At 44.4% G+C, this 18202-nt stretch overlaps 1 protein-coding gene across 1 annotated transcript in view; it reads left to right on the forward strand.

Moving 5' to 3' along the window:
• LOC102422124 (nuclear RNA export factor 2-like) overlaps positions 1-17863 on the forward strand; it is a 22535-nt gene extending 4672 nt beyond the window's left edge. Inside the window, exons 3-20 of the mRNA XM_023757503.1 lie at positions 10246-10414; positions 10645-10792; positions 11606-11689; positions 11801-11905; positions 12020-12100; positions 12217-12286; positions 12429-12517; positions 12633-12740; positions 12916-13025; positions 14833-14869; positions 15523-15594; positions 15675-15730; positions 15870-15977; positions 16096-16154; positions 16259-16398; positions 16489-16531; positions 17075-17147; positions 17692-17863. Of these exons, the coding sequence (XP_023613271.1) occupies positions 10246-10414; positions 10645-10792; positions 11606-11689; positions 11801-11905; positions 12020-12100; positions 12217-12286; positions 12429-12517; positions 12633-12740; positions 12916-13025; positions 14833-14869; positions 15523-15594; positions 15675-15730; positions 15870-15977; positions 16096-16154; positions 16259-16398; positions 16489-16531; positions 17075-17147; positions 17692-17863 (1724 nt within the window). The remainder of the gene's footprint in view (positions 1-10245; positions 10415-10644; positions 10793-11605; positions 11690-11800; positions 11906-12019; positions 12101-12216; positions 12287-12428; positions 12518-12632; positions 12741-12915; positions 13026-14832; positions 14870-15522; positions 15595-15674; positions 15731-15869; positions 15978-16095; positions 16155-16258; positions 16399-16488; positions 16532-17074; positions 17148-17691) is intronic.
• The last annotated feature ends 339 nt before the right edge of the window (positions 17864-18202 follow it).

The following is an 18202-nucleotide window of genomic DNA, read 5'->3' on the forward strand; positions in this document are numbered from 1 at the left end:
GGAATCTCAAACCATCTCCATGTGTTCTGGTTCCCAAAATAACACATTAGTCCCCCCCCTTAGCCAGAACTAATCACATACACATCCCCCCAATACAGAGGAATCACGCAAGATGTGAAATTTCTACCAGGTGCCTGCAAAAGGTAAGAAAATAAATAAATAAATAAATAAATAAATAGAATGGAAACACTTGGCAAATAGCACCCCTGAATACCATACGGTGGAATTGAAGCTCAGAGACATTAAGCACTCCTTAAAATCAAATAGGCAGTAAGTGAGAGACCACATTCCATATATATAGATATAAAGTCCATGCTTTTTCTACTTCAATTTTTTCTATATTTATGCTATCTTTTTAAATGAAGTTCATATCTATACTAATAAAAGGGTAATATGCTAATTAGATTGGACATCTTCTGGATGCCCTTCTGGACGCCCTTCTGGACAAAGCCACGGTGGCAGGAGCCAAGGCAGAGGTGGTTGGGGCGATCAGGCCAGTAGGGGATGGCAGTTGGGGTGATCAGGCCGGCAGAGGAGGGCATTTAGGAGGCAATCAGGCTGGCAGGGGTAGCTGTTAGGGGACAATTAGGCCAGCAGAGGATAACAGTTAAGGGGTGATTAGGCCCGCAGGGGATCATTTAGGGGGCTATCAAGCTGGTAGGGGGATAAGTTAGGGGGTGATCAAGCCAGCAGGGGAGATCAGTTAGAGGGTGATCATGCGGGCAGGGGAGGGCAATCATGGGGTGATCAATCTGACTGGGGAGGGCAGTTAGGGGGAGTTCACACCAGCAGGAGAGGACAGTTAGTGGGCAATCAGGTCGGCAGGGGGGAGCAGTTAGGAGGTGATCAGGCCAACGGGGAGGGTAGTTAGGGGGTGATCAGGCTGGCAGTGGGGAGCAGTAAGGGGGCAAATAGGGCAGCAGGGGTAGCCTTTAGGGGGCAATTAGACCAGCAGAGGATAATAGTTAGGGGGCGATTAGGACTGCAGGGGGATCATTTAGGGGGCTATCAAGCCAGCAGGGGGGATAAGTTAGGGGGTGATCAGGCCAGCAGGGGAGGTCAGTTAAAGGGTGATCATGCAGCAGGGCAGTTAGGGAGCAATCAGACTGTCAAGAGGGAGCAGTTAGGGAGCAGTCAGGCCGGCAGGGAAGGAGCAGTTAGGGGGTGATCAGTCTGGCAGGGGGGAGCAGTTAGGGAGTGATCAGTCTGGCAGGGGGGAGCAGTTAGGGAGCGATCAGGCCGGTCAATGAGGGCAATTAGGGGGTGATCAGGATGGCAGTGGAGGGTAGTTAGGCAGATATCAGGCCAGCAGGGGAGGACAGTTAGGGGGCAAACAGACCGGCAGGGGAGGACAGTTAGGGGTGATCAGGCTGGCAGGTGAGGGCAATTAGGGGTCAATCAGTCTGGCAGGGAAGGGCAGTTAGGGGGCAAACAGACTGGCAGTGGGGAGCAGATAGGGGGCAAACAGGCCAGCAGTGGGGAGCAGTTAGGGGGCGATCAGGCTGGCAAGGGGGAGCAGTTAGGGGGCGATCAGCCTGGCAGTGGATGTTAGTTCGGGGCGATTAGGCTGGCAGGGGGGAGCAGTTTAGGGGGCAATCAGGCAGGCAGTGGCTGGCAGTTAGGGGGCGATCGGGCCAGCAGGGAGGGCAGTTAGGGGTGATCATGCTGGCAGGGTAGGGAAGTTAGGAGGCGATCAGGCCTTCAGGCAGAGGCAGGTAGGTCTGATCAGGTTGGCAGGCAGTGGTGGTTAGGGGCAATCAGGCAGGCAGGCAGGTGAGTGGTTTGGAGCCAGCGTTCCCGGATTGTGAGAGGGATGTCAGGTTGCTGGTTTAGGCTCGATCACATAGGGGTTGGCAGTCTGACATCCTCTGACGGGTCCTGGATTGGAGAGGGTGTAGGCCAGGCTGAGGCATCCTCTTGTGCATGAATTTCATGCAATGAGCCTCTAGTATATTAATAATAGAACTTTCTGTACTTCAATTCCATCTCCCTTAATCATCTGATATTCCAACTATGGAAGTGAATAGACATGATGGACTTGATTAAAGTCCCCAGGACTGTAAGCCACATGTCTTTTTTTTTAAATTTTTTTATTGCTTAAAGTATTACAAAGGGTATTACATATGTGTCCTTTTTTTCCCCCCGCCCTTGACAATCCCCTGGCCTCCCCTACCCCCCAGTGTCTTATGTCCATTGGTTATGCTTATATGCATGCATACAAATCCTTCGGTTGATCTCTTACCCCCCTCCCTCCTGCCCCCCAACCCTCCCCGGCCTTCCCGCTGCAGTTTGACAATCTGTTTGAAGCAGCTCTGCCTCTGTATCTATTATTGTTCAAAAGTTTATAATGGTCTCTATTATCCATGAATGAGTGAGATCATGTGGTAGTTTTCCTTCAATGACTGGCTCATTTCACTTAGCATAATGCTCTCCAGTTCCATCCATGCCATTGCAAATGGTAAGAGTTCCTTCTTTTTTACAGCAGCATAGTATTCCATCGTGTAGATGTACCACAGTTTTCTAATCCACTCATCTACTGATGGGCACTTAGGCTGTTTCCAGATCTTAGCTATGGTGAATTGTGCTGCTATGAACATATGGGTGCATATATCCTTTCTGATTGGATAAGCCACATGTCTTTTCAAAGTAAACTAGTGTATTGCATATTTGGACATCCATGTATTCAAGGACAAGAGTTATAAAAGAAAACCTGATGGTAGATGAAAGACTGTTCACTTGTCGTATACTTAATAAAAATATTATCATGCCTTTCCATATCATCAAGGAAAAATAATAAAAATAAGGACAATTTTTTAAAAATATATTTTATTGATTTTTTACAGAGAGGAAGGGAGAGAGATAGAGAGTTAGAAACATCGATGAGAGAGAAACATCGATCAGCTGCCTCCTGCACATCTCCCACTGGGGATGTGCCCGCAACCCAGGTGCATGCACTTGACCGGAATCGAACCCGGGACCTTTCAGCCCGCAGGCCAACGCTCTATCCACTGAGCCAAACCGGTTTCAGCAAGGGCAAATTTTAATGAAATTGATCATAGATAGGAAAAGGTGAGTAATGTCTTAGATGCTAGTTATTTCAAAATATAATAATAAGCCTCTGACAAGATGGGTCAAGAAAATTAGAAAGCACAGATAAACCACTTTTGAATTGAAAAGACATCCTATCCTGCTTGTACTTACAGTAAAAATGTAAAAGATAAGACAATATTATGAAAACCATCTGCTGATAATTTGAAAATTTATATTAAATGGGTAAATTCTAGGCAAAAAACAATCTTTTTATATTGAAGAAATAAAAATACTAATATTAAGTATATTTTGAGAAACAATGCCTCAGAATTATTGGTCACTCTTAGTTATAGAAAGGTAAAAAAATAGAAATAAGAAAATAGCAAAATAAATGCAGCAATGGCTAGAACAGATAATACAGCATGACAAAGTTGTCTTTATCCCAAACTTGCAATGTTGATTTAACATTAGGAGATTCGTAATTGAATATCACACATTCATAAGATAAAGGAGTAAGAAAGGGTGATTATCATAAAGATTCTGGAGATAAAAGGCATACAGTAAAATTCAACAGCCAATTAAAATTAACAAGAACACAAATAACTCTCAGCTACCTGGGAATACAAAAATACTCCTCTAAACTGATTCTAGGTATTTAAAAATATTACAACGAATGTGCTACATAATAGAGAGACATTAAAAACATTTCATTTTAAATCAGAGGTGGCAAAGATGACTCATAAACAATCACTTTTGTTCAAGTTCTGAGTTTCCTAGGCATTGCATTAAACTGAAATATATATATATATACACATTAATGAATATAAATGAAAAGAAACATGAGTATAATTGTCTTCATATAAAACTTAATGGAACCTACAATAATTGTAATAATGATTAACAAATTTTATTGGCTGTAACTCCAACAAATAGAAAATAAAATTTTCATTATGAAAATACCATTAGCAATAGCAAAAAAAGTTGCTTCTGTGAACTATACTCTGCATAGGGTAACTGCAAGCAGTCCACCACTGGCAAACACTCATATGATTCCCTGTGCTATAGAGATTGGAAAGCTAACAAGAATAGAGATGTGCGTGTGTGTGTGTGTGTGTGTGTGTGTGTGTGTGTGTGGAGAGAGAGAAAGAGAGAGAGAGAGAGAGAGAGAGGAAGTGTGTGCATGCGTGTGTGCATGTGTACTGAAATACCTTGCATCTAGGGTCTCAAACAGATCTCTGTGTATGAAACATATGCACCACAGTGAGACTTGGAGTAGGAACTGAATAATGTGGGAGCCACATGCAGGCTCAGCTATGTATGATGGGAGAGGCCTCTGGTATTTATGGGACAGCCATAGCACGGTTTCTAGAATTCAGTGAATTCAGTGTCATACATGTTAAATAGCAAGAAGGCAGCAGGTGTGTTTTAGCAATAACAGTTACATAGCGTGCTTTGGCCTCCTTGGGCTGTACAACATCCAAACCTGCTTATCTGGCCCTCAAAGAGTTGTTGTATACGATGTATTTATATTTTATTAAGGATGTCTTATTTTTATGAAATAGCTAGAATAAGCTCTATCATAAGCAAATGGGAAGGCTGATTAACAGAGCACTTGACAACAAAATTGGTTGCAAGTAAAAGACCCCAAAGGAAGTGGGTTCTGGGATAGGTTATCTGACCTAGGCAGATCTGAAGATCTTAAGGATCCAGTTGACTTTAGAGGATGAAATATTGATATTCCATGGCAGGCAGAGGTAGAACAATCTTGAATTGAAATGCCTTTGAACTCAATTTTGGATGGACCAAGTAGCTGTTGTTAGGGACTCAGAGGACACGCCCTTCCCTACAGCATTGGGGAACGTATTGACTTTGAAGTGTTCTGAAGTGACTGACTTGTGCAGGCCTCAGATGGATGGGATATGCTGCCATTGATATGGCCCCCTTATTTCAGTGGCGATGTTGGAATCCTGGATTCACAGGCCAAGTAAAAGCACTTAACTTTTCAGGTCTAGGTGAGTGCTGTTTACCGTAAAGGGCAGCAAGGATGGAAGAGTAATGACAATGGTTTGAGCTATAGCAACCCTTGAAGGTGACTTATTGATCAACATATCTCTTGGATCTTGAAAAATCTTAACATTCTCAAAAGATGCATTTGATCAGTGTAAAGATAAATAAAATATAATTATAAGATATAAGAAAATAAAATATATATAAACTCTAGATCTAGGGACTTGAGCCATCTTGATGGAGAATGATGGTCCTTTACTCAATTCCCACACCTGACCTAGGAAACCATGAATGAATAGACTACTTAGAAAAGGCCCTACAATGAAGTCACAACTATCTACAGTAAATCTTCCTGAGCTTTGCCAAAGGGACCTCTAGCCATTTATCAGAGTTACTGTGCACTTGCTCTAAGGACACTCTAAGCCAGAGCTGAACAAATTTCTTCTGGAAAGGGCCAGATCATAAATATTTGAGGCTGTATGGGTCATTTGGTCTCTGTTGTAACTTTTATTTTTTTTATTTTTTAAAAATATATTTTATTGATTTTTCTTTTTACAGAGAGGAAGAGAGGGACAGAGTCAGAAACATCGATGAGAGAGAAACATCAATCAGCTGCCTCCCGCACACCCCCCACAGGGGATGTGCCCGCAACCAAGGCACATGCCCTTGACCAGAATCAAACCTGGGACCTTTCAGTCTGCAGGCCAATGCTCTATCCACTGAGCCAAACCAGCCAGGACTGTTGTAACTTTTAAACTCTGCTATTGTAGAGTAAAAGCCACAATTGAAACAGTATGGTTGTGGTGCAGTAAAACTTTATGTATGGATGCTGACATCTGAAATTAAAATTATTTGCACTTGTCAAAAAATATTCTTTTGATTTTTCAACAATTCAAATATGTAAAAACCATCCTTATCTTAAAGGTTCCAGAAAAACAGGCCACAGGCCAGATTTGGCCCATGGGCCATAGTTTTCCAGTCCCTGATCTAAGCTTATGGAATTGCTAGAGCCCCAAAACAACACTGAGTGGAAAGTGAGCAATATAAGGTGGCAAACCAAAAGCTGATATTTTAACAGAGTAGTTTTCAACCTTGGTTGCACACTACAGTCACCTGGAGAGTTGAAAAATGCATTTTCCTGGGTTTGAACCCAATTCTTCTTTAAGTGTCATGGGTGTAGACTGGTGGTAGTGAATATTTCAATCTCCTCATGTGGCTGTATTGTTTAAACAAGTTTGAGAATTGGTACATCTACACAATGGAATACCACGCTGCAGTAAAAAAAGGGGAACTCTTGCCGTTTGCAACAGCATGGATGGAACTGGAGAGCATTATGTTAAGTGAAATAAGCCAGTCAGAGAAAGATAAATACCACATGATCTCACTCATTTGTGGAATATAGAGAACAACATAGACTGATGAACAGGGACAGATCCAAAGACAGAGAAACAGCGATCAGACTATCAATCCCCAGAGGGAAAGTAGGGGAGGGTGGGAGTAAGGGGAAGAGATCAACCAAAGGACTTGTATGCATGCATATAAGCCAAACCAATGGACATGGACAACAGGGGGATGAGAGCATGAGTGGGGAGGGGGGAGTTGGGGGTTAATGGGGGGATGAGGACACATTTGTAATACCTTAACCAATAAAGAAATTAAAGATTAAAAAATACCTTTAAAATTTCAGTGTTGAATTTGACCTCAAAGGCAAGGGAAGTAATGGCAAAAACAAATGAATGAGACTATATCAAACTAAAAAGCTTCTGGTCCAGCAGGCATGGCTCAGTGATTGAGCGTTGACCCATGAACCAGGAGGTCAGGGCACATGCCTGGGTTGCGGGCTCAATCCCCAGTGTGCGGTGTACAGGAGCAGTGATTCTGTCATCATTGATGTTTCCATCTCTCTCCTTCTCCCTTCCTCTCTGAAATCAATAAAAATATATTTTTAAAAATAACCTCTGCACAGCAAAAGAAACCAACAACAGAACAAAAAGGCAACCAAAAAGGCAACCAAATGAATGGTAGATGATATTTGCAAATTACAGCTCCAACAAGGGGTTAATATAGAAAAATATATAAAGAACTCATAACTCAACACTAAATAAGCAAACAATCCAGTTAAAAAATGGGCAGAGGACCTGAACAGACAACTCTTCCAAGAAGACATACAAATGGCCAACAGATACATGAAAAGATATTCAACCTCACTAGCTATTAGGAAAATGCAAGTTAGAACTACAATGACATATCACCTCACACATGTTAGAAACAGTTCCCACAGAGTCTGAGAAAAGAGAGACAGTACAAAGGAACAGTGTGCAATGATGTGTCTCTTCGACAGATGGCTGGAGTTCAGGGCATCTTGGTCCCGGACACTGTACCCATCGCTGCCTAATAGCTTTTGAGTGAGTCCCAGGGCTCACTTCAGCCCTAACACAGAGTCACACATTATTGGTTCTGGGCATAGGATTTGAGGTGAACTTGGTCAATGTTTGAATTCTATTGATAAATTCTATGGTCCGGATCAGGTATCTTTGACCTCATGGTGACTCACATACATTTTTCTTCCTTAAATGGAGAATAGTAACAGTCTCTAAGTCATGAGGTAATTGCAAGAATTGAGTTAATATATGCAACTACACTGAAAACCCCTGGAAAAATACCTGTGACTCAATAAGACTCATAAGTTCTTAGCTTTACTAGGTCATGCACTTAGCACAATATCTGGTGTTTAACAAGGGAAGAATAAGTGCTATTTATATTCATTGTTACAAGTCCCCTGGAAAATGAGAAAGAAAACAGATGGGTGTATGGAAGAAGGTGCTGTTGTCAGCTGTTGACATTTGACATGATTCAACAACACCCTTCCATAATATTCAACAACTCCACAAGCAAGGAATAGAAGGAAACATCACTAAGAGATATGCCGGGGTCCAGCCCCAGCGGGCCAGGGGTTCCCAAAGGTGTGGATGGAGTCAGCAAAGAATGAAGAACAGGGAGACAGCTTTCAGATGTTATTCTCTGTGGATCTTCCCTGTGCCTGGCTGAGGCCACAGAGAGAGATCCAGAGGCAAGCTGAGCCTTTATTTTATAGTCAGAGGTAAACAAGGTAGTGGTCACCATAGTTACACTGTTCTTATGAGTTTCACTTGTTTTGGCAGCACTTGCTGCACCTCCCTCAGCCCATTAGCTTCCCAGACAAGATCTAGGGAGCATTATAAGGTCAAGCCTAATTATGCTAAGAGTACTGTGCCCTCTAAGCTGGGACTTGTTTGTGACTTTGCCAACAGGTCAGTCCTATAGCTGTGCCCCACAGAGATATGCAAATAAAAATTAAAATGTGTCAACAATAAAAAACCATCACAATGTGTTTCCTAGCCAGGTGGCTCATTTAGTTGGAGTGTCATCCCATACACCAAAAGTTTATGGGTTCGATTCCCATTCAAGAGACTACCTTAGTTGCAAGTTTGATCCCCAGTTTGGGTGCATATGAGAGGCTACCAATTGATGTTTATCTCTCATATCCATCTTTTTCTCTCTCTCCCTCTCTCTTTAAAAAAAAATTGAAACTTTTTTTAAAAAATGAGCAAGGATATAAGAGATCAGAATATCTCAATTTCACTTCCAGTGCCACACATGGAACGTCTTAAAGGCTGTGAGTTATAGGATTGTCCTGACAGTGGGCCACACAGTGACAGCAATGACGCCCCAGAGGAATTCACATGAGGTCTGGTTGGAACTATCAGCAATGAATGGATTTTTACTTATAAGTTGCACTGAGACAATATGGAGTAATTAATGTACAAAGTGTACAACACACAAACTTAGAGAATATTAAATATGAGAACCCAAAGGAAGCTGGTTTCTAACAGTATAATTCCCATAATCTTCCTGTCCCCCCAAACCACCAGTGTTGTCAGTTTCAGTTGAATATGGTAAAAATAAAATACCCTTAGTGAATCCACATATGAGAGAGACAGTTGATACCACCTTATTTCTATAGATGCCCAAAATACTGCCAAATCCTTCCACATGTTTAATACATATGTTGGCAGGAGTGTTTTGGGGGGCAGGGGTGGATATAAACACAACTTAGGAATGAATACAGAGTGCAATATAACCAAGACACTTAATAAGCATACCTGTGGCTACAATCTCCAATAAAGTAGAAAATTTACAAGAAACTTACTAAAGAGGCGCATAACACAATGATAAAAGGAGCAATCCATCAGGGAAACATAATGGACCTAAAAATGAATGCACCAAACAACAGGGTCAAAAAGTATATGAAGCAAAAACTGATGGAGCTGAAAGGAGAAATAGCCAAGTCCATAATGATAGTTGGGCTTCAAAACCCCCCTTTCAGCAAGTGATAGAACTGTTAGAGAGAAAATCAGCATATAGATCTTAGTAACACAATGAACTAACAGGATCTACGTGACAAATAGAGCACTTCTCCTAACAGCAGCAGAGTACAGTATTTTTCAAGTGTCTATGTAATATTCAACAACACAGGCCATCTCCTGTGCCATCAAAGAAAACCCCCACAAGTTTAAAAAAGAATTGAAATTATACAGAGCATGTTCTCTGACCATAGAGGGAGCAAATTAGAGGTCAATAACCAGTTTGTCGTTCAGACCCTTGTTACAGAAAAGCTGAGATTGGAAGAGCTGTCTCCTGAACTCAAAGACATTTCAGACTGGGCAAAGAGAAAGCTCACCCTGGGTATTTCAAATAGAGTGTTGTTGGGGTCAAGGCACAATGGAGGAGGACAGTTTAGGAGGCTGGTCCCTTGGTTCCACCTCACATTAAAGCTTGTACTACACTGGCAAAGGAAGCACAGCCTTCCTGATGTATGGCTGGTGTCCAGTCTAACCCATGAATGTATACACCTCTGTTCTTTATAAATCCTGCTCCATTTTTTAAAAAGGTTCAACAGTTACCTCCTTTTCCTCCCCTATCTCCTTCTCTTCCTGCTCTTGCTCCTCCTTCCTCATCCTGAACCATTTCTCCTCTGATAGCACCATCTGTCAGATAAGGCTCTCCTATCTGGACAGGCAGAGGTGTTTCCTATCTGAGGTTTGTGGGATTGGTCTCTTAGGGCAGGTTGGCACTTTGTTGCCCTGTCATGGTGTTAGCCTAAGACATGGTACATGGTAAGTGGGCACAAATATGTCTCCAAACTTGTATTTTTGTTCCTTCTTTCAGAAGACAATGATGATGGTAGTTGGGCTTCACCTCAAGGAAGGAAGGAAGGTAATTTTGGAAACAGGACCGGTCCTTATCAACATGGTGGATATGAGGATCAGCCTCCAAACCTCCTGAAGGATGATGGAAGCATGGAGATAAGGACAGTCCTGAGGTATCGAAAGAGACAGTAAGTGACCAGGCAGCCTGGTTTGCATGTAGCATCCCATAGGACTATGCAACTATTTCACTGTCCATGGTTTTCCTTTTCTTCTCTCATTGGAAAACTGAAGAATGTTAGAAGTGAAACCATGGTTGAGCAATCCTAATTGTAGTCCTGGTGTCAGAGATGAAGGATGCATAGAAGATTTTCTTAGCATTCATGGCCACCCTTTTCTTCCCCCCCCCCCCCCCCGGCAGCACTCCCTATAGAAGACGACAGAACAGGAGAGTGCAATGGTATAGAAAAGACTGTCTGCGTGTTACTCTGTGCAGTAATGGAACACCTCCCAGGAGTGAAATGGAGAACATACAAGATCAAACCCTGGGGAGTTGGTTCAAGGTCACAGTGAGTGTCCTGAAAAAAATGTATGGCATGTGCAGAAGAGAAAGGTCAGGTGGACTGTGTTGGTCTCATGTAGAGATGCTCGGTACTTTTCTGGGGACAGTTTACAATTTGTCCTTTTATTACTTAACCATTTAAGGGCAAACTCAGAGAAGCAATATAAGGAAACAGGCTGACTATATGATAAACAGAGAAGGCTGTCTCAAAGGAAAGGTGGAATTACTGTCAAGGAAATGGAGCAAGTCCACACTAGATATCTCAGTTTGGCTCAAGCTGGATATGGGAGATGGGGGCTCGAGTCTCTGGAAAACTTCTCAGAGGGGCAAGCAGTGTCCTAGACAGGATCTCCTGGAACTTTATAAAAGGAAGAAAATGTCTAACACCTTAAGTTGTTTATGGGGAGGAGAGCTTCAAATGGAGAGATAATAGCCCAGCCCATGTGCTCAGTGGTTGAGCATCGACCTCTGAACCAAGAAGTCGTGGTTTGATTTGGGTCAGGGCACATGCCTCACTTGTGGGCTCGGTCCCCAATGTGGGGCATGCAGGAGGCAGCCAGTCAGTGATTCTCATCATTAGTGTTTCTGTCTCTCTCTCCCTTCCTCTCTGAAATCAATAAAAGTGTACTTTAAAAAATAAATGGAGACATAATGGATTTAAGAACTCCATATTTTGCACAAACATAAGAAATCATGCCAGGGTCCCTTCTTTAAAAGCCCTAAAGCTCAGTAGAAGGTAGGAAAAAAACACTGTGTTGGGTCTGTTCTCCAGCTTTCTTTCATGTTGTTCCTTTTGTCTCCATGCCCTTTTCACCCCTAGATTGCCTATGGAAGAAAGTATGACAGGACATGGCTAATGGGTTCAATCCAGAGCCATTGCAGTGTCCCCTTCACTCCAGTGGACGTAAGAGAGGATGGTGAAGCCAGATAAGGGGGACACAGCATAAGGGGAGAAACCCGGTTCAGCTAGGGCCTTTGGCTTCTAACACTATGGTTGTTGCTTCAATCCCTATAGTTTCACTATGTGCAAAACAAGGCCCGGTTCTTTGTCCAGGATGCTCACGCTGCCTCTGCATTGAAGGATGTCAGTAACAAGATTTATGATGAGGAGAACCAAAAGGTATGTGTCAAGGTCTTTATCTGTCCTTAGTCCCTGTGCAGGAGGACAGGAAGAGCTGTTCACTTTCTGTAGGACAAGGATTTGTAGCGCTAACCAATCCTCTTCTTCCTGCAGATAGCTATCTTTGTCAGTACTTCTGCTGTACCCTACTCTGTGCGGGATAAGTTGGAGCCAGAAATAATGGAACAGCTAAAGGTAATGTAGACTCAACGGTACATGTTTGCCCTCAGATCCTCCCCTGTTCCTCTTCCAGCCCCGATTTCCCTGTCACTATCACAGCCTCAGAGTTCTCTCTCCATCTCCCTCTGTAGCTGACCATATACAAACGATATGATGCCTCTCAGAAAGCTCTTGATCTCCAGTTGCTCCGCTATGACCCAGGTATGTCTAACAGCAGTAATTCTAGGGCACTTGAGGGCAGAGGGTTCTGCCTGGGAGGAAGACTTAGGGATGGTAACAAGGAGGTTTTGGTGCTGGTCCTGGACCTCTCTCAGCCTTATTTCCTACTCTTGGTTTCCTGAAGATTTGGTGAGATGTGATGTTGATATAATCCTGAATAGAAGAAACTGCATGGCTGCCACCCTGCAGATCATTGAAAAGGATTTCCCTGAGGTGAGGCCTTAGACCCAGTGCTGATGTTATGGTAGGGGGTGGAACAGATAGGAGAGAAGGCAGATTTGTCTCCGAGGTCCTAGATGGTAAGCATCACTCTAATTCTTCCCCAAAGCTGTTATCCCTGAACTTGTACAACAACAGACTATGCCAGCTGGATGGCCTGTCTGATATTATACAGATGGCACCCAAAATCAAGATCCTGAACCTTTCCAAAAATGAGGTGAGAAGAGGGACAGATCAAAGTTGGATTGAGAGTAGGTGATAGTGGTTATCAGAGTGATAACAAGAGGTAAGGGAAGGTACCTGTGGGGAAGGGAGTGGGCTGTGGGTTCAGGGGCTGGGATGTCCCTTTTCCCTTGTACTATTTTTCAGTCCCCTCCCCCCATATTTCTCAGCTTAACTCTACCTGGGAGTTATGCAAAATCAAAGGCCTGAAACTGGAAGAGCTGTGGCTGGAAGATAACCCTTTGTGCTGCGCCTTTCTAGACCAGTCCACTTACATAAGGTCAGTGTGAGCCCCCTCTCATCATTCCCTGGGGTCCCTTTGACTCTTGGGAGCATAAACTACCCCTGACAGTGCCATGTCACAGATGGTGGCAGCCCTGGTTCTCTGGTAGGAGTAGAAGCCCTACCTTCTCTTCTCTGTATCCTTCACCTGTGCTTAGAGGTCTTCTACCCTTCCTCTGACCTGCTCACTGGTTCTCGTGATCTGGGGTCTGGCTCCTGACTCTGCATCTAGTTTTCTCTAGCATGCCCACCAAGAATGTGCTCCAGGATACAGGGCTGCCCACTCACCAGGTCTAGGAGTGTTGAGCCTCCAGGCAGATATTGCTGATCTGGGGTGAGAAACATCCTCCACCACAGGCGCATGTGAGACAGTCCTTCCTGCTTCTGAGAGGATACAGAGTATCCCTAACTATTTGGGGAAGAACTTTCTTTCCCTTGCATGTCAAGGTTCTCCACTAGAATCCCAGGTGAATGTGGGGACTTTCCTGCCCCATGCCAAAGGCCCAGGCCCCAGGTGGCTGTCATCATGACATGCATTCCTGTAGTACAATATCAAGGAGGGGCCATCCTTGGTAGAAGTCAGGGTTTCCTGAATTGGGGGCCATAAGTGAGCCACAGGCAGTGAGCAGAGGGCCTCTTGCAGCAATGGAAGGCAGAGGGAAGAGGGGGTTGAGGAGACAGAAGGACAGCTCTGTCAGTGTCACTGGCCCTCCCTCAACATATCACATCACCTGTCTGGTCCTTCAGAGGACCCCTGAGTAACCTTAAGCAGGTAGGATTCCTCAAAAAAGGAACCAACTAAGACAGACATAGGTGCACAGGGGCCATGAGGAGGGTAGGTGGTAACTATAAGAGGACCACAGACCCTTGACCCTGTGCTCAACTGGGGACTGATCCTTACTCCTTCTGGGGAAGGTCTCCTGATCCCATGGGTGGTGCGTTTCCCATGCCCAGTTCAGATTGACAGGTGACAAAGGCTTAACCAACATCCCATGGCCTTGAGGCCAACAGGCGCATGTTTTCCATTCGTACCTGGAGACCCAGGGACATCCAGGGGCAGATAAAGGAAAGGATTGCCACAGAGGAACCATGTCCCCTCTCTTCTCTCTCCTTTCCTGGCCCCACCTCCGCTGCCAGGGCAGAGCTTCTTTCTCTTCCCTTTACTTTTCTTTTTCTGTCTCCTTTGTCTCTATTCTTCTGTTTCTTTCCCATCTCCATTCCTATCTTCACTCTCCTTCTGTCTTCATCTCCTTCCTTTTCCCTCCCTCACTTCCCTCCCTACCCCGGAGTCCTGGGCCTTCTCTGGGCATGTCTTGTTCCTGGCAGATCCTGGACCCCCAGCGAGGTAGCAGAAACTTGAGCCCCCATCACATTCCCTCTTCTCTCTGGAGACATCGGTGGTGGCCTAGAGGAAGGGAAAGGAGGCAGGGAGGGGGAAGAAGCCCTGGAGCCTGGGATCCAAATGCTGTGTCTTGTGGCACTGGAGAAGGAGTAACCAGGAAAATGGAGAGGGAGAAAGAGAGAGAGGGAAAAGGTGAGGAAGGGAAGAAGTAAGAGAAGTAATATGAATATGAAGGTGTCGAGAGAGATGAAGAGACTGTGTTTCAGAGATTCCATATGGTATATGGTTAGTGCTCAATGGGGAAGTGGTCCGAGAAGCTTTGAAATCAGAGACTGATGAGAGCACAGGGAGTTGCTGGGTAGGCAGAACACCTGTCTCTGTTCATGCCATCAGTGTTTTAAGTAAATGGAAGCATTCTAACCCAAACTATCAACCACTTCTTTCTATTTTTGGATTTGGACAGCGCCATCAGGAAATGTTTCCCCGAGTTGTTACGCTTGGTAAGTGCCTACATTCATCATTTTCTCTTGCTATTAATGACCTCCACACCTGCCCTCAAGCCCTTTCTATCTTCTCTGTATTACATGTTTGCATCAGACCATTACCACTTGGGGGCATAGACTTTTGAAAAATACATGAATATGATCTCTGTGAAAATATATATACACAGAGAGAGGGAAGGAGAGACAGTAAAATAAAGGAGGGAGGGAAAGAAAGAGAAACAGCACACAAAGACACACATACTCAAGTTGCATAAAACAATAGAGACTTCCAGGACGTTATGATGCAGACACCCATTGGAATCTTGCCCATAGCTCTTTCACTCTTTTAAAAATATATTATTATTGTTCTCAGAGAGGAAAGGAGAGGAAGAGAGAGATAGAAACATCAATGATGAGAGAATCATTGATCGACTGCCTCCTGCACACCCCACACTGGGGATCAAGCTGGAAACCGGGCATATGCACCGAACAAGAATCGAACTGTGACCACCTGGTTTGTAGGTTGACTCTCAACCACTGAGCCATGCCAGCTGGGCAGGCTCTTTCACTCTTGACCTCCAACCTTCACCGTCTCCTGGCCACATCCTTTCTTTTAATCACCCAAGACCACCTCCCTAGTCTGTACTGCTAACTTATCTTCCCTTCTCCAGGATGGACATGATTTATATCCACCAATTGACATTGACATTGACAGCCACTACTTAGTAAAGCCCTTAATAAAGGTGAGAAAGAAAGATCAAAATTTGGGCTATTGTAAGGGAGGCTTTATCAGCCACATGGTCTCAGATATCTTTGATTCCAGGAAAGCTATAAAGGATCTGATGGTCTGAAGGATCAAGTCCTGCATTTTCTGCATCAGTAAGTACCCCGGAAACCACCAGGAATGTGGAGGACTAGGACAGTCCAGTGTACTCAAGCACAGGTTTGCCCTAAGAATTTTCAAGTCACCCTTGAGGTCCAGTCCATAGAGGTCACTGTCTTCATTGTCCCCTCACAGATATTACTTGATCTATGACTTTGGAGACAGATGGAGTCTCCTCAATGCTTATCACGATGAGGCCTGCTTCTCTCTGACTATTCCCTACATTCCAGACAACCCAGCTCCGTGAGTATCAAAGCTCAAACTCTTTTTCTGGGGGGTGTCTCCCCAGCAGAAACCAGTCTGCTCATGGAAACACCCCTACTGGCCGGATCTCCACATCCTATTCTTCTTTTTCTCCTAGAAGCCGCTTGTTTGAGTACCTCAGGGATAATGAGTATATGAAGAACTTCCAGAACCCCAGTGCGTGTGGGATGGGGAAGATTGGGCAGGGAAAGGGGGCATGAAGGGTCAGTCATAGGCCCCAGGGAGTGGCAACCCTGACCTTTGCTGTCCTTCCCTCACAGACATGCGTTTTCAGCTGGTGAGACATACAAAATATGACATTGTGAGCACCCTCTGTGTGTTGCCCAAAACTCAGCATGACATCAACTCCTTTATCGTGAACATATGGTTCCAGTCAGAGAGCATCCTCTTCCTCCCCCAGGTAGGCCCAGAAATACACAGGTGGGTGGTAGGTGTAGATCAAGCATGTCAAACTCGCGGCTGGCTGAGCAACTGCACTCCTCCCTTTCAGGAAAGCCTGTTCTTCTTTCGTGTCCATGGGGTATTCAAGGAAGGTGAGTGTGTGGAGTGTCCTCCCCAGATGCCCCACTGATACCTCCCCCTGGCTGGACTCCCTCTCAGAACTCTCCCAGCTTCCCAGATCCCTTCCCTTTTATTACTGTCCTGTGTGTGTTCGGCCTCTAGTCTGTCCCTAAACCATTCTGGTCTGACCTGTGTCCATGTCTGTCAGCCCCATACAGCTGGGGCTTTGGGTACACAGGTGTGGGGTTTGATGGCTGTCATTCCAGATCCTGGTTGTGGGAACATGGGCCTTTTACCTAACCAAATGCAGCTAATAATACTCACCTCTTGGGTAGCTGCAAAAAATGAATCAAATGAACTTGTGAAACGGTTGTTCCAGGGTCTCCCATATAGTCGGGTCTGTTTCAATGGGAGCAGATTGCTCCTGTTGTCATCCCCATTCCAGATGCCCAGACTCCCAGTGAACAGTTGTCCCCTTGGACATGAGTATGGAGTCCCATGCTGACTGGGGAACACTGTCTGAGAGTGTAAAGCATTGGCGACTCCAAGGTGGGTGTTGATGTTTGTTGTTGAAGGGGAAGGACAGTCTCAGGATTCTGTGTGTGCCTTCACCCGGACCTGCATTGCTACCCCTGCTAACAATTCCAGGTGAGTACTGTGCTCTGGGTGGGAACATGCAGCCCAGCCTGGGCTCAGGGCTGTGGGAATGTGGCAGTACATGACCTTGGGGCTTTCTCAGTATTGTGGGAAGCTAAAAGGTATATCTAAGGAACAGTCCTCCGTGGGGGTCGAGAGTATGAGCTCTGGAGTTAGAACACTGAAAATATTTCAGGTTTCTTTTAGGTTCTGTTCATGACCCCAAAACTCACTAGACTTATTTCTTAGTGAAATTGCATGACCGCTCTGTGACACTTTCTTCCTCTGAAAATGGGATTAGACTACCCTCTCCCTTGAGCTATTATATAGAGTAAATGCAATGGGGTTAGGGGTACAAATCTAGTGAAGCTTGTTGACAATCTCTCCAAGGGTAGGTTCAGTGGGAATGGCAGAGCTACCAGGCAGGGTATCTGGGGAGCAGATACAGGTGGGTATGGGAGGAATCTGGTTGCTGAGTGGTAGTGGAAGCAGGATCATTGTTGAGGGTGTGGGATTGTCTATCCATCAGTTGTCTGAAAGTCCATTTTTCCTCCAGCCTATGTATCATAAATGATGAATTGTTGGTGGGGGATGTCACCCCCAACAAGACTCAGAATGCATTTTCCACCCAAGTGCCAGTACCTTCCTTCAGCACTGGGCCCACCCTCTCTCAGGAGCAGCAGAAAATGGAACAAGTCTCCTCCACCCCATCTGGGATGAGCTTCTAGTAGTCTCAGAAGTGAGTGATGGGTGTTCATGGGGATAGGAGGGAGCTGGGAGGATTGCATAGTGGGAACTTAACAGTAATTATTTTAGATCTTTCCTTTTTTAAAACAAAAGTTCACATGTGAAAAAACCTTAATTTTATGCTGGTACATTGCAATATTTAGTAAAACCCAGTTTTCCTACTCTATACATTGTTTTGATATTTTTTTATTAGCACCAATGTAGTTTCCTTTAAGTATATGTTAAGCTACCTAAGATTTATATATTAAGCAGTTGAATTTCAGTAGTCCATAAGCTATTATCTATAATAATAAAAGTGTAATATGCTAATTAGACCGGAT

Source organism: Myotis lucifugus, unplaced genomic scaffold (assembly GCF_000147115.1).
Source record: "Myotis lucifugus unplaced genomic scaffold, Myoluc2.0 scaffold_2, whole genome shotgun sequence".
NCBI classification, from domain to species: Eukaryota; Metazoa; Chordata; class Mammalia; order Chiroptera; family Vespertilionidae; genus Myotis; species Myotis lucifugus.